At 49.1% G+C, this 15531-nt stretch overlaps 1 protein-coding gene across 2 annotated transcripts in view; it reads left to right on the top strand.

The window, feature by feature from the left end:
* The window catches only part of MON2 (MON2 regulator of endosome-to-Golgi trafficking), a 196470-nt gene that overhangs the window by 58317 nt on the left and 122622 nt on the right, over window positions 1-15531 (top strand). For both annotated transcript variants that reach the window (XM_075344755.1, XM_075344754.1), the window contains exons 9-14: window positions 1451-1575; window positions 1804-1943; window positions 2177-2330; window positions 3006-3232; window positions 3958-4039; window positions 12569-12750. In XM_075344755.1, the coding sequence (XP_075200870.1) occupies window positions 1451-1575; window positions 1804-1943; window positions 2177-2330; window positions 3006-3232; window positions 3958-4039; window positions 12569-12750 (910 nt within the window). The remainder of the gene's footprint in view (window positions 1-1450; window positions 1576-1803; window positions 1944-2176; window positions 2331-3005; window positions 3233-3957; window positions 4040-12568; window positions 12751-15531) is intronic.

Raw genomic sequence — 15531 nt, 5'->3', positions numbered from 1 at the left:
CTTGGAGATTGGAATACCCCTTTTAACCTTACAGGTAGATAGTTGTACACCATTGACAGCTGTGAAAACTAATGGTCCGCACACACTTGAAGGGAATCTGTCACCATGTTTTTGCTACCTAATATTGAGGGTAGCAAGATGTAGGGGAAGAGACCCTGATCCCAGCAATGTGTCACCTAGTGGGCTGCTTGCTGTTTTTTGATAAAAGCACTATTTTATCAGCAAGAGATTATAACTAGAGGACTAGTAAACCTGCTGTCCATATTCATGAGGTCTGTATAAAGGCCCCGTCACACTAAGCAACATCGCTAGCAACATCGCTGATAACGAACAACTTTTGTGACGTTGCTAGCGATGTTGCTGTGTGTGACATCCAGCAACAACCTGGCCCCTGCTGTGAGGTCGTTGGTTGTTGCTGAATGTCCTGGGCCATTTTTTAGTTATTGCTGTCCCGCTGTGAAGCACAGATCACTGTGTGTGACAGCGAGACAGCAACAACTAAATGTGCAGGCAGCAGGAGCCGGCTTCTGCGGAGGCTGGTAACCAATGTAAACATCGGGTAACCAAGAAGCCCTGTCCTTGGTTACCCGATATTTACCTTTGTTACCAGCCTCCGCCGCTCTCACTGTCAGTGCCGGCTCCTGCTCTGTGCACATGTAGCTGCAGGACACATCGGGTTAATTAACCCGATGTGTGCTGTAGCTAGGAGAGCAGGGAGCCAGCGCTAAGCATTGTGCGCTGCTCCCTGCTCTGTGCACATTTAGCTGCAGCACACATCGGGTAATTAACCCGATGTGTGCTGTAACTAGGAGAGCAGGGAGCCAGCGCTCAGTGTGCGCTGCTCCCTGTTCTCTGCACGTGTAGCTCCGTGCGCTGGTAACCAAGGTAAATATCGGGTTGGTTACCCGATATTTACCTTAGTTACCAAGCGCAGCATCTTCCACGCGGCGCTGGGGGCTGGTCACTGGTTGCTGGTGAGCTCACCAGCAACTCGTGTAGCCACGCTCCAGCGATCCCTGCCAGGTCAGGTTGCTGGTGGGATCGCTGGAGCGTCGCAGTGTGACATCTCACCAGCAACCTCCTAGCAACTTACCAGCGTTCCCTATCGTTGTTGGGATCGCTGGTAAGTTGCTTAGTGTGACTGGACCTTAACTCCACCACTAATTAGCAGCTTTCTGCCTATGCACAGTGTACACAAAGCTGACAATCAGTGATGAGGGCGGGGTTATTCAGAGCCGACTTGATGTGTGGAGGAGTTCTGTTGGCTTTATACATTTGAATGCCTGCTCTACCTGTACCGTGCACTATTGCATTATCATCTTCAAGGCCTGTTCCTCCAGTATGCAGTCTCTTTATGCTACGTCTGTGAATGTATACAAGGCATGCTTCTTATGAGTGGGGGACACTGCCGTGTACAAGAAGCATTGAATAAGCCCAGTTTCTTTTGTAGGTGACCGAGTGTGAGATCTTTCTGTCACTATTAGTGAAATTTCTGGATGCCGATAAGCCACAGTGGCTCCGAGCTGTGGCCGTGGAGTCTATACACAGACTGTGCGTTCAGCCCCAGCTGCTCAGGTATTTGCTTCAATAAATAGTTCATATTGATGTGATGCTATATTTGTACATTGATGTGGCCCCGTCTAGAGTTGCTTTTCACAGAAGGATGAGCATTGGTATGATTGCGATTCATTTCTGCATGTGCTTTTATCTGATTATTACAACATGCTCTGCTAAGTGTTATCTCTACATATGTTTGGCTTTTGTTTTCCCCTTTAACAAACCATCATTTCTTTACCTACTCAGGTCTTTCTGCCAGTCTTATGACATGAAACCACACTCTACAAAAGTATTCCGAGACATTGTCAATGCGTTGGGATCCTTTATACAGTCACTCTTCCTTATACCAAGTGCTGGAAATGCCTCCACTACATCCATCCCCATTGGTAATTTTTTTTCCCCTCGCTCTGTTTCTCCTCTTCTGGGGGGTTTGGGGGTTCGGTACATAAGACTCACTTGGGGGGGGGGGGAGGGGGGTGCATAAGCCTCACCATAATGGCATGGTAAAATAACCTGGTTGGTGGGGTACTGGGAGGCTACCTTATAATGACGGCTTATCCTAAGGATATCAAAGTCCTAGGAATGTTCCTGTGAGGTAAAACGTTTCCTTTATTTATAGCGGGCTCTGCCTCCAGTGCTCCTGCCACAAACCCGGCTACACCAGGGATGGCAGCAGCATCTGGTAATACAAGCGTTCTGCCTGCTTTTGAGTATCGAGGCACCTGGATTCCAATCATGACCATCTCTGTTCAAGGCAGTGCTAAAGCCACCTAGTAAGTACTCACAAATGTCAACAGGAGTTTAATTTAAGAGGTTGTCCGATAGTCAAATATATATTTTTTTAGGCAAGGATTGGATAAAAATAATACAGAGATGCATACTCCCCTTCCAGCTCCACTGTCGATCTAGCACTGGCCGTTGTGGAGGTTTGCGCCAGATCTAAAATTGGTGTCTTCCCTGTATAATAGTCACAGCAGCAACTAGTGCCACTTTCAGGTAATTAAGAAGAAGATATCATCAGAGAAATATCCGATGACGCGCTGTTCTAGTCACCTGACAGTGAATCATGTGATGATGCGCTCTTTCAGTCAATAGACCGCAAAACATCCAATGACGCGTTCTTCTAGTAATCTGACCGCCAAACAGCCTGTGATGCGTTCTTTTAGTGCCTGACCGTGAAACATCTAATGACGCATTCTCCTAATAATAACCTGACTGCGAAACAACTGATGATGCACTCTTTTAGTCAATACAGCAGAAACATCTGATGTTGCACTCTTCTAATCATTAGTCCGCGAAGCATCAGATGTCGAACTCTTCTGGTCAGTAGACCGCGAAACATGCGATGTCGCACTCTTATTGTTAATACACTAGAAACATCAGATGTTGGTCTTTACTATAGCTATTTTCTTAGCCATGTGATTTGCATTATTCGCGTTCTGTTGCAGTCTTGAAATGCTGGATAAAGTGGAACCTCCTACTATCCCAGAGGGCTATGCTATGTCCGTGGCCTTCCACTGCCTGCTAGATCTGGTGCGAGGTATCACTACCATGATTGAAGGAGAGATTGGGCAGGCTGAAACAGACTCCCAGATATCCGCAGAAGAACCCGCGTCACCCACCATCGAGCAGAAAGATGTCAGCGCCGGGTCTGATCCTCCTGAGGAAGAACCAGGTTCTTTTACTAAAATTTTGATACTTTGAAGGATGTAATTTTCATTTAATATGTAGCCATTGTCATATGGATAATGACTTCAGTTGATGCAGAAGACATAACAAAATATGTTTTATGGTTGCTTTCTTTGTCGCTCCATTGGGAGACCCAGACAATTGGGTGTATAGCTTCTGCCTCCGGAGGCCACACAAAGTATTACACTTTAAAAGTGTAACCCCTCCCCTCTGCCTATACACCCTCCCGTGCATCACGGGCTCCTCAGTTTTATGCTTTGTGTGGAAGGAGGCACACATCCACTCATGCATTCTCATATTAGATTATATCGGTTGGAAGAAAAGTGGGCCCCCACGGGGCCCCCGGCATGTTCCCTTCTCACCCCACTACGTCGGCGGTGCTTGATGCAGAAGACATAACAAAATATGTTTTATGGTTGCTTTTTACATCTCTTTCAATAAACGGGGCCTTGAGTTTATTGATTCCTTTATACACTCAAGTGCTCAGCTTCCATAAAAGTGATTGGGCCAACATTTATTCTCTAAAAAAATCTTACGCCAGTCACTATCTTTTAGGTTTAAAGACGATGAGACAGAGCACCTCGTGATGTGCAATATCTTCTATCTGACCTTTACTTGTAGCGTCTGTTCTTGGGATTGGCACTCAGACAGAATTGTGGTGTATAGTACGTTACAAATGATTACATTTCTGAATGATTGTCTTCTTTAAAGTTGGTAGGACTGTTTGGGAGGAGATGATCAATGCCTGTTGGTGCGGACTGCTCGCGGCCCTCTCCCTGCTTTTGGATGCAAGGTAAGAAGAAAAGCTGTAGATGTAACCATTTTTTGGTGCTTGTTGTCACTGTGTGTAATTATTAAATTATGTTTCTTTATCGTTCCTATGGGAGACCCAGACCATGGGTGTTTAGCTTCTACCTCTGGAGGACACACAAAGTACTACACTTAAAAGTGTAGCTCCTCCCCCTGAGCTTATACACCCCCTGGTGAGCAGACCCAGCCAGTTTATCGCTTTGTGTCAGGAGGCATACATCCACACATGCATTCTCATATGATTTTTTTTTCCTCTTGGAACGAGATGAAGAAGTGCGGGTCCACGTCTGGACCCCCGGCATGTCCCTTCTCACCCCACTGTGTCGGCGGTGTTGTAAGGTTGATTTCCTAGGCCTTACATGCCGTGCTCCTTCACCATCCCTCCTGGGCTCTGGCTTGAAGTGGGAGCCAGCACGGTCTCCATGCTTGGCAGGAGACCGGTCTCCATCCGCAGCCCTTCAGGACCCGGCTGGACCGGAGCACTCATCCCCAGGGACCTGGCCCTGCGTCTCAGCAGCTAAGTACCTGAGACGTTTATATTTCGGGGTCCCTGTACTTTATTGTTGGGGAGAGTGTGCTTATTATGTTTACTGACATTTCCGGCGGGTTCTCTAGCTGTCGCCTGAGAACCGCGCCGATGGTGCCTGCTCGTCGGCCGCGGCGATCAAATTTAGGCCCCGGCTTCGCCGGAGGCCTAGTTTCTGTTTCACTGCCCTCGCATGTCACTCATGCAGAGGGACAGGCTCGGCTCCTCCCGGCAGCCGTTCTGTACAGGGAAGGGACACTCCCCACTGCAGTGTGTGTCCCCTCCCCTGTAGGTCTCTATGGCTCTCCAGATCCCGCTCCTCAAGCAAGTCCCGCCCCCTCTCTTCGCTCCGGCGGCCATTTTCTCAGCGTTCTCTCTGCGATCAGTCATTGCAGCGCTGGTCTGCAGCATCCCTGCTGAGGTGCTGTGCTTGGGGGTCCAGGCTTCGGGATCTGGAGGGCACACAAACCGCTCCAGCGGTCTGGTAAGCCACAACCGGTCTCCGGTTGTGGATCTGTATATATACTCTCTCTGGGGTTCATTCTCTGGCAGAGCCCCCACTCCAGCAGCATGTCTCACACGAGGAGCAAGGCTCCAAAGCTTTATGCTGTATGCGCTGCATGTAAGCTACTGCTGCCTGAACCAAGCACCTTCCCACATTGTGATGCCTGCTCTAACTTGGCGGCGCCACAGCCTGGAGTCTCACCCTCAGTAGTCTCTCAGGCTGCTCCTGCTCCTGTGGCTGAACCCCCGGCGTGGGTAGAATCCTTTTCTAGGTCTATCTCCCAGTCTTTTGCTGAGTCCATGGGACTTCTGTCCAGGACTCTGATGAATATGCATCAGCTCCCTTCACAGGGTGCCTCTGCTGCTAGGGGTCTCTCAGGACCGGAGCTCACAGAGGATTCATCATCTGGGCCCAGACCCCGTCCTCCTGAGAAGAGACGCAGGGTTCCCTCTCCTTCCTCCTCCCGTGGCTCTGATTCCAGAGCTGACTCGCAGGATGAGGAGGATGCCTTTACAGGGGGCTCGGAGGCTAACTCCATGTACCCCATTGATCTGTTCGAAAGTGACTCAGATCTTAGTGACTTGATTGCTTCTATTAACTCTGTACTGGATCTCAATCCGCCAGTATCAGAGGAGCAACCATCTCTGGCAGAAAAGCACCAGTTTACCTTGCCTAAGAAAGTTAAGAGTGTTTTCTTTAACCACTCCAGTTTTCAGGCCGCTGTGACCAAGCCCAGGGCCTGTCCGGACAAGCGCTTCCCAAAGCGTGGTCCTGATGACCGTTTTCCCTTTCCACCTGAGGTGGTCAAGGAGTGGGCTCACTCCCCTAAGGTAGACCCTCCGGTGTCTAGGCTCGCAGCCCGGACCGTTGTGTCGGTGGCTGATGGCACTTCCCTTAAGGATTTCACTGACCGCCAGATTGACCTTCTGGCCAAATCCATGTATGAAGCGGCTGGGGCCGCGTTTTCTCCGACTTTTGCAGCAGTGTGGGCTCTCAAGGCCATCTCTGCTTCTCTAGAGACAATGCATTCCCTCACCAGGGACTCTATGCCCGAAATGGATGCCTTAACTTCCCAAGCTTCGGCCTTTTCATCCTATGCCATGTCTGCCATGCTGGAGGCTTCTCACCGCACCGCGGTGGCTTCGGCTAATTCCCTCGCTATCCGCAGGATCTTGTGGCTTCGAGAGTGGAAGGCAGATGCTTCTTCAAAGAAGTACCTTGCTGGGCTCCCTTTTGCTGAGTCACGGCTGTTCGGTGAACAGCTGGATGAAATTATTAAGTAAGCTACCGGCGGGAAGAGTACTTCCATGCCACAAACCAAAGCCAGGAAACCTGCCCAGGGCAGGAATCAGTCGAGGTTTCGTTCCTTTCGTTCCTCCAACTGGTCGTCCTCTAAGCCCTCGGCCTCGTCCGCTAACTCAGCCAAGGACCAGAAATCCAACTGGCGCCCAAAAGCGCGTCCTCAGAAGACCGCAGGAGCTGCTGCCACTAAGGCAGCCTCCTCCTGACTATCTGGTCGCCCCAGCAACGTCCTTAGTCGGTGGCAGGCTCTCCCACTTTGGCAACGCTTGGTTTCAACACGTCTCCGATCAGTGGGTGAGATATCATCTCCCACGGCTGCAGGATAGAATTCTCTTCCAGTCCTCCAAACAGATTTCCTGGCGTCCATCGACATCAGAGATGCCTAGCTACATGTGCCAATTGCAGTGTCACACCAGCGTTGGCTACGTTTTGCAGTAGGAAAGGATCATTTCCAATTCGTGGCTCTCCCCTTTGGGTTGGCCTCCGCCCCTCGGGTATTCACCAAGGTCATGGCTGCAGTGATTGCAGTTCTGCACCTCCAGGGGTTGGCATTGATTCCTTACCTGGACGACCTTCTAGTCAAGGCTTCCTCCAGCGCAGATTGTCAGCGGAGTGTCTCGCTCACTCTCTCCACTCTAGCTCAATTCGGGTGGCTGGTCAATCTGCCCAAATCCACTCTGACTCCGACCCAGAGTCTCAGGTACCTAGGGATGCAGTTCGAGACCTTGACGGCACTTGTGAAGTTGCCCTTAGTCAAACAGCAGTCCCTTCAGCTAGCGGTGCGCTCTCTGCTGAGGCCCCGCCGCTATACCCTCAGGCGTCTGATGCAGGTGCTGGGTCAAATGGTGGCGTCCATGGAGGCTGTTCCCTTTGCCCAGTTCCATCTGCGTCCCCTGCAGCTGGATATTCTCCGCTGTTGGGACAAGCGGCCTTCCTCTTTAAACAGGTTAGTGGTTCTGTCGCCACAAACCAGGAGCTCTCTTCAGTGGTGGCTTCGACCTCTCTCCCTGTCCCAGGGGCGCTCCTTCCTGGCCCCGTCCTGGGTGATTCTCACCACGGATGCCAGTCTATCCGGCTGGGGAGCGGTATATCTCCACCACAGAGCGCAGGGCACTTGGACTCCGTCCGAGTCAGCCCTTTCAATCAATGTGCTGGAAACCAGAGCCGTGCTTCTAGCTCTCCTAGCATTTCACCACCTGTTGGCGGGCAGGCACATTCGAGTCCAGTCAGACAGCGCGACAGCGGTTGCCTACATCAATCACCAAGGCGGGACGCGCAGCCGTCTGGCAATGTTGGAGGTACTACGCATCCTTCAATGGGCGGAGGACTCCAAGTCCACCATATCCGCAGTCCACATCCCAGGCGTGGAAAACTGGGAGGCAGATTATCTCAGCCATCAGACCGTGGACGGTGGCGAGTGGTCCCTGCACCCGGCAGTGTTTCAGTCGATCTGCCGCAAGTGGGGCACTCCGGACGTGGACCTAATGGCATCCCGTCTCAACTACAAGGTTTACGTGGCTCGCTCCCACGACCCTCAGGCATTCGCCGCGGACGCACTGGTTCAAGATTGGTCCCAGTTTCGTCTGTCCTACGTTTCCCCCTCTAGCTCTCTTGCCCAGAGTTCTGCGCAAGATCAGAATGGAGGGCTGTCGAGTCATCCTCATTGCACCGGACTGGCCCAGACGAGCTTGGTATCCAGACCTGCTCCATCTGTCCGTAGACATGCCGTGGCATCTCCCGGACCGTCCAGACCTACTCTCACAAGGTCCGTTTTCCCGCCTGAATTCTGCGGCTCTTAAATTGACGGCGTGGCTCTTGAGTCCTGGATCTTGACGGCTTCTGGTATTCCTCCGGAAGTCATTTCCACTATGACTCGGGCCCGTAAGTCTTCCTCCACTAAGATCTATCACAGGACTTGAAAAATTTTCCTGTCCTGGTGTCGTTCTACTGACCATCCCCCTTGGCCATTCTCTTTGCCGACCCTTCTGTCTTTTCTACAGTCCGGTCTGCAGCTAGGACTGTCCCTCAACTCTCTCAAGGGACAAGTCTCAGCTCTGTCAGTACTGTTCCAGCGGCGTCTCGCTCGGCTGGCTCAGGTCCGCACCTTCATGCAAGGCGCGTCTCACATCATTCCGCCTTACCGGCGGCCCTTGGATACCTGGGACCTTAATTTGGTTCTCACGGTTTTGCAGAAACCCCCCTTTGAGCCTCTTAGGGAGGTCTCTTTGCATCGTCTTTCACAGAAAGTGGTTTTTCTGGTGGCCATAACTTCTCTCAGGAGAGTCTCTGATTTGGCCGCGCTCTCTTCGGAGTCACCTTTTTTAGCTTTTCATCAAGACAGGGTGGTACTCCGTCCGACTCCAGACTTTCTTCCTAAGGTGGTCTCCCCTTTCCACCTTAACCAGGACATTACCCTATCTTCCTTTTGTCCGAATCCTGTTCATCGCTTTGAAAAAGCGCTGCATACTCTGGATCTGGTGCGGGCGCTCCGGATCTATGTGTCTCGCACCGCTGCTATTAGGCGGTGCACCTCTCTTTTTGTACTAACCACAGGTCGGCGCAAGGGCCTCTCTGCTTCTAAGCCGACCTTAGCCCGTTGGATTAGATCGACCATTTCGGACGCCTACCAGAGTTCTCAGGTGCCTCCCCCGCCGGGGATCAAGGCACATTCGACCAGAGCTGTCGGTGCCTCTTGGGCTTTCAGGCACCAGGCTACGGCTCAACAAGTCTGTCAGGCTGCCACTTGGACTAGCCTGCACACCTTTTCGAAGCACTACCAAGTGCATGCTGATGCTTCGGCAGATGCGAGCTTGGGCAGACGCATCCTTCAGGCGGCTGTCGCCCATTTGTGAAGTTAGGTTTTGCCTACTTCTTATTTTGTTCGGTTTACTTCCCACCCAGGGACTGCTTTGGAACGTCCCATGGTCTGGGTCTCCCATAGGAACGATAAAGAAAAAGAGAATTTTGTTAACTTACCGTAAATTCTTTTTCTTATAGTTCCGTATTGGGAGGCCCAGCACCCTCCCTGTTGCCTGTTGGCACTTTCTTGTTCCGCGTGTTATCACCGGCTGTTGTCATGGACAGAGTCTCCGGTTGTTCCGGCTATTGCTCTGTTCTACTCGTGGGTGGCTATTCTCCTTCAGCTTTGCACTAAACTGGCTGGGTCTGCTCACCAGGGGGTGTATAAGCTCAGGGGGAGGAGCTACACTTTTAAGTGTAGTACTTTGTGTGCCCTCCAGAGGTAGAAGCTAAACACCCATGGTCTGGGTCTCCCAATACGGAACTATAAGAAAAAGAATTTACGGTAAGTAAACAAAATTCTCTTTTTTAGAGGTTTTCAATAAATTGCTTTTTTTATTTGGTTTGTTGCATGTTGGAATCTATTCTAGTGCACCTACACCTATGTAATGTTTAGTTGTACTTGATGGTGGTATACAGATACCATGTTTCCCGAAAATAAGACGCTGTCTTATATATTTTTTTTTTTTTGCCCCAAAAAATGTGCTAGAGTTTATGTTTGGAGTAGGGCTTATTCTTGGGGAAACACAGTTGGGTGACCGTTTACCCCCCCAAAAAATCCAGTCGCCACAATCCATAATCGCTTATCATACAGCCACTGGACGGTGACACGCTGCTACTGCAGACATGTCCTCCATGATCGCATGTTGTGGTGATCTGGAAGAACGAATTGCTACGCAGTCTGCAAGTGGCATGGGGATCTGGGCTATCAGCTGGACCCCAATACAGCTATCCAGGTCTACTTACCTGCTTTGAGGGCAGACAAGAGGATTATGAGATTGATGGCCTAATCAATCGGATACATCTTGTTCTCTGTTTATCCCCTGATGAACCCCGACACGTTGGGGGGAAACACGTCAGGATCAACACCAGTCCCAGCAGATAAGTAACTGGGATCTTTAGGCCAATTATCTATACATGTGGGTTAGGACCCTAACCATACGTATCCCCTATATATTGTAGCCAGATGGTTTACTGAGCAGTTGGGGATTGACATCTTTTGTGTGGGACCGAGGTCTGACCACAGATATTTTCATCTAATGACATATGACTGTGTAATAATTTCAGCACATTGCACCTGGTGGTGGTTTTAGGTTATGTGATAGTGACAGGGGCAACTAGGGTCAGCCGCCGAGAAATGGGGGCACCCAAAACATTAAAGTGAATTAACACTAGAAGTCCCAGGAATTTCGAGCTCCCTGGGTTCCAAAGGTAGAAATGTTAAATGACCCCTCTCTGGGACTTCTAGTGTTAAACCTCCGTTGTCAGGAAGGGATTAGCCTTAGGGAATATTAGGCCCTTTACCCTGAACATTGTGATATCAATTTAACCTGATAGTCCCTTGAATAGAAGCGACACCGTCGCTCACTCTATCGCCCACTGCCCTATCCAGAACCTCACCTAGGTTTTATGCACTTTACGACATTTGTCTGTGACCTTATAATTGGGTATGGCCCCTGTGCCTATACTCACTGACGGTTATTTTAATTAGAATTCATAAACTTAATGTTTTAGAGGCTTTTTCTTTTTGGTTTGACATAGTTGGTCCTCTTTGATCAGATTATTTATGGTTTTGGTGTGCTAAATTTGCACAGACACCTAAACGTGTAGATGCAAACACTAACCTTATATAGTGTCTGAATAGCGGCCCTGAATAAATAAATCAAGCCATACAATCAGTGGAGTTACACATATAGCAGGAAAATTCCAAATCCAATCCGCCGTTCTTATTTGTAATGTTGTTACCGCATGAGGATAGACAGACAATATATCACTGACGAAGTCTTACCCATAATGGAGGTGGTGGTTAAAGCTCTTAGATGGTGTTCCCCAAAGTGCTTGTCCATACCAATGGCTTACCCAAGAATATGTACGCGGTCGGTATCATGCACCCATGCCGTACTAAGAAAAAGTCCACAATACATCCTGACAGGTGTGAGATTTAAAGTGAACCTGTCGGGTGCAATATGCACCCAGAACCACGAACAGTTCTGGGTGCATATTGCTAATCCCTGCCTAACTCTCCCTGAATACACTAGCATAGATAAAGAGATCTTTAGAAAAAGTATTTCTAAAGATCTTTTATTGTATGGTAATGAGCGTAGGGACTAGTCCCAAGGGCGTTACTTCCCCCAACTAGCCGCCTTCTTAGCATGTCCACAGGTGCGTAGTAAGATGCTAATGAATGTGCAGCATACCTGTGTTTGCTGTGACCGCAATTCTGAATGCCGGGCACGTCCGGTCATGCACAGTATGAAGTCGGGTATACGCGTCAGTATAAAGCCCGGCTTCAGAGAGCTCTACTGCACATGACGGGACGTACTGAGGCATTCAGAAGCATGGTCACAGCGAACACAGGTACGCACGGCACCGCTGGTGATGCTGCATTGAATAGCATGTTAGTACGTCCCTGTGGGTGTGCTGCCATGCTAAGAGGGCAGCTAGTTGGGGGAAGTCATGCCCTTGAGACTAGTCCCTGCGCTCATTAGCATAAGATAAAAGATCTTTAGAAATACTTTTTCTAAAGATCTCTTTATCTATGTTAGTATATACAGGAGCGGTTAGGCAGGGATTAGTAATATGCACCCAGAACTGCTCGTGGTCCGGGGGCATATTGGACCTGACAGGTTCCCTGTAAATCTACTGAGACCTGGCAGGATTGTGGACCTGTTCTTAGTATGGAATGAGTGCATGATACCGACCATATACATATCTTTGCACAATTCTTGGGTAAGCCATATATATAGTCCCCACTCTCATTAGCATAAGATAAAAGATCTTTAGAAATACTTTTTCTAAAGATCTCTTTATCTATGCTAGTGTATACAGGGACGGTTAGGCAGGGATTAGCAATATGCACCCAGAACTGCTTGTGGTTCTGGGTGCATACAGGACCTGACAGGTTCACTTTAATGTCACCTGCCCCTTTCCCCTCCCGATGCAGATGTGGGTAGAGCAGCACTAACCCTTAAATGCTTTCTTCATCCAGTTTTCGTACCCTAAGTAGCGACTTGGAAGCACTTTTAGAGTTTGCACCCTCATACTTCATTTTAGGACCCTTACAAACTGCATGGAGAGGAGTTTCATATTGCTTCTATTGTTTGGTAGTCATTTCCAATACAACGGTACTTCAGTATAATTTCTTGTGTTTTTGCTTCCAGCACTGACGAAACGGCAACAGAAAATATCTTAAAAGCTGAAATGACTATGGCAGCTCTGTGTGGAAAGCTGGCACTTGTCACTCCAAGAGATGCCTTCATTACTGCCATTTGTAAAGGCTCCTTACCGCCACACTATGCCCTCACGGTGCTGAACAGTTCATCTGCTGCCGTGTGCACCAAAAGTAAGCACATTTACCTGTGGACGGGTGATGTTTATATTTTGCTTACTTTCTCGCCTTTTCATTGGGGGACACAGACATTGGGTTATATGGTGTCTCCAGGGGAGGCGTGACACTAGGTTTGAAAAAAGTGTTGGCTCCTCCTCCCACAGCATATAACCCCAGCTAGGCGGGAACTAGCTCGGTTTTTTCCTAGTGTCAGCAGGGAGGCTGACATGTCTGGACTGAGCTCCACCAGAGGTGCCTTAGGCCAGCTTATTTTTATTTTTTTTATTTTGTTTTTCTTTTCTTATTCATTCTATTTTTGATAGGGGCAATACCAGGGTGCCTTGCCACCCCCGTTCCCCCCGTGTACGGGCAGAGGAAACCTGGCGTGCACAAGCCGTCAGTCTTCCCTCGCGCCCAAGTGGTCGGGTCTGCGTACCCCTCCAGGCTCCCTGGAAGCACCTCACACCAAGGTAGCTCCAGAGGGCTAGTAGAGCCGAGGACCTGCTTCAGCCTTGAGCCGAAGATGCGTCCCCGAGATCCCCGCATCCCAGGACCGACGCGTCTTCAGACGGAGCCAGGAGCAGGTAGGGAGACGACGAGTCAGTCCCCTGCATCCAAACCGCCGCCTGAAAAGGCGCAGGTGGGGCGATGCAGGCCGTGATCCCAGGGAAGCATCATTAATTTAGCTCCCGGCTTCGGCCTGCATTCTAGCAACGCCCCCTCCACTGCTCTAGAAGCCGCTCCCTCAAGTGGGCCGTCTCTCCCCTCCATGCTGCCAGAGAACACTGGACGCCATTACATGTGGGGAGCAGACACGGGTGAGATCGCCTCCTTGGCTCTGCGATTCTGCAGCACTATATACCGCTCTGCTCAGTGGTATATCGCTGTCTTTCTAGCGGTGTGTGTCTGCTGGCTGGCGGTGTATATCCGCTTTTAGCAGTATATACTAACTGTGCCTGTAGGTACAGTTAGGTCCAGAAATATTTGGACAGTGACACAAGTTTTGTTATTTTAGCTGTTTACAAAAACATGTTCAGAAATACAATTATATATATAATATGGGCTGAAAGTGCACACTCCCAGCTGCAATATGAGAGTTTTCACATCCAAATCGGAGAAAGAGTTTAGGAATCATAGCTCTGTAATGCATAGCCTCCTCTTTTTCAAGGGACCAAAAGTAATTGGGCAAGGGACTCTAAGGGCTGCAATTAACTCTGAAGGCGTCTCCCTCGTTAACCTGTAATCAATGAAGTAGTTAAAAGGTCTGGGGTTGATTACAGGTGTGTGGTTTTGCATTTGGAAGCTGTTGCTGTGACCAGACAACATGCGGTCTAAGGAACTCTCAATTCAGGTGAAGCAGAACATCCTGAGGCTGAAAAAAAAGAAAAAATCCTTCAGAGAGATAGCAGACATGCTTGGAGTAGCAAAATCAACAGTCGGGTACATTCTGAGAAAAAAGGAATTGACTGGTGAGCTTGGGAACTCAAAAAGGCCTGGGCGTCCACGGATGACAACAGTGGTGGATGATCGCCGCATACTTTCTTTGGTGAAGAAGAACCCGTTCAGAACATCAACTGAAGTCCAGAACACTCTCGGTAAAGTAGGTGTATCTGTCTCTAAGTCAACAGTAAAGAGAAGACTCCATGAAAGTAAATACAAAGGGTTCACATCTAGATGCAAACCATTCATCAATTCCAAAAATAGACAGGCCAGAGTTAAATTTGCTGAAAAACACCTCATGAAGCCAGCTCAGTTCTGGAAAAGTATTCTATGGACAAATGAGACAAAGATCAACCTGTACCAGAATGATGGGAAGAAAAAAGTTTGGAGAAGAAAGGGAACGGCACATGATCCAAGGCAAACCACATCCTCTGTAAAACATGGTGGAGGCAACGTGATGGCATGGGCATGCATGGCTTTCAATGGCACTGGGTCACGTGTGTTTATTGATGACATAACAGCAGACAAGAGTAGCCGGATGAATTCTGAAGTGTACCGGGATATACTTTCAGCCCAGATTCAGCCAAATGCCGCAAAGTTGATCGGACGGCGCTTCATAGTACAGATGGACAATGACCCCAAGCATACAGCCAAAGCTACCCAGGAGTTCATGAGTGCAAAAAAGTGGAACATTCTGCAATGGCCAAGTCAATCACCAGATCTTAACCCAATTGAGCATGCATTTCACTTGCTCAAATCCAGACTTAAGACGGAAAGACCCATAAACAAGCAAGACCTGAAGGCTACGGCTGTAAAGGCCTGGCAAAGCATTAAGAAGGAGGAAACCCAGCGTTTGGTGATGTCCATGGGTTCCAGACTTAAGGCAGTGATTGCCTCCAAAGGATTCGCAACAAAATATTGAAAATAAAAATGAAGGGAATTTTGTTTACTTACCGTAAATTCCTTTTCTTCTAGCTCCAATTGGGAGACCCAGACAATTGGGTGTATAGCTACTGCCTCCGGAGGCCACACAAAGTATTACACTTAAAAGTGTAAAGCCCCTCCCCTTCTGCCTATACACCCCCCGTGCATCACGGGCTCCTCAGTTTTGGTGCAAAAGCAAGAAGGAGGAAAAACTTATAAATTGGTTTAAAGTAAATTCAATCCGAAGGAATTTCGGAGAACTGAAACCATTCAACATGAACAACATGTGTACACAAATAACAACAGCCCGAAGGGAACAGGGGCGGGTGCTGGGTCTCCCAATTGGAGCTAGAAGAAAAGGAATTTACGGTAAGTAAACAAAATTCCCTTCTTCTTTGTCGCTCCATTGGGAGACCCAGACAATTGGGACGT

This window comes from Anomaloglossus baeobatrachus, chromosome 4 (assembly GCF_048569485.1).
Source record: "Anomaloglossus baeobatrachus isolate aAnoBae1 chromosome 4, aAnoBae1.hap1, whole genome shotgun sequence".
In the NCBI taxonomy this organism is placed as follows: domain Eukaryota; kingdom Metazoa; phylum Chordata; class Amphibia; order Anura; family Aromobatidae; genus Anomaloglossus; species Anomaloglossus baeobatrachus.
This window is presented reverse-complemented; position numbering and strand designations above follow the sequence as displayed.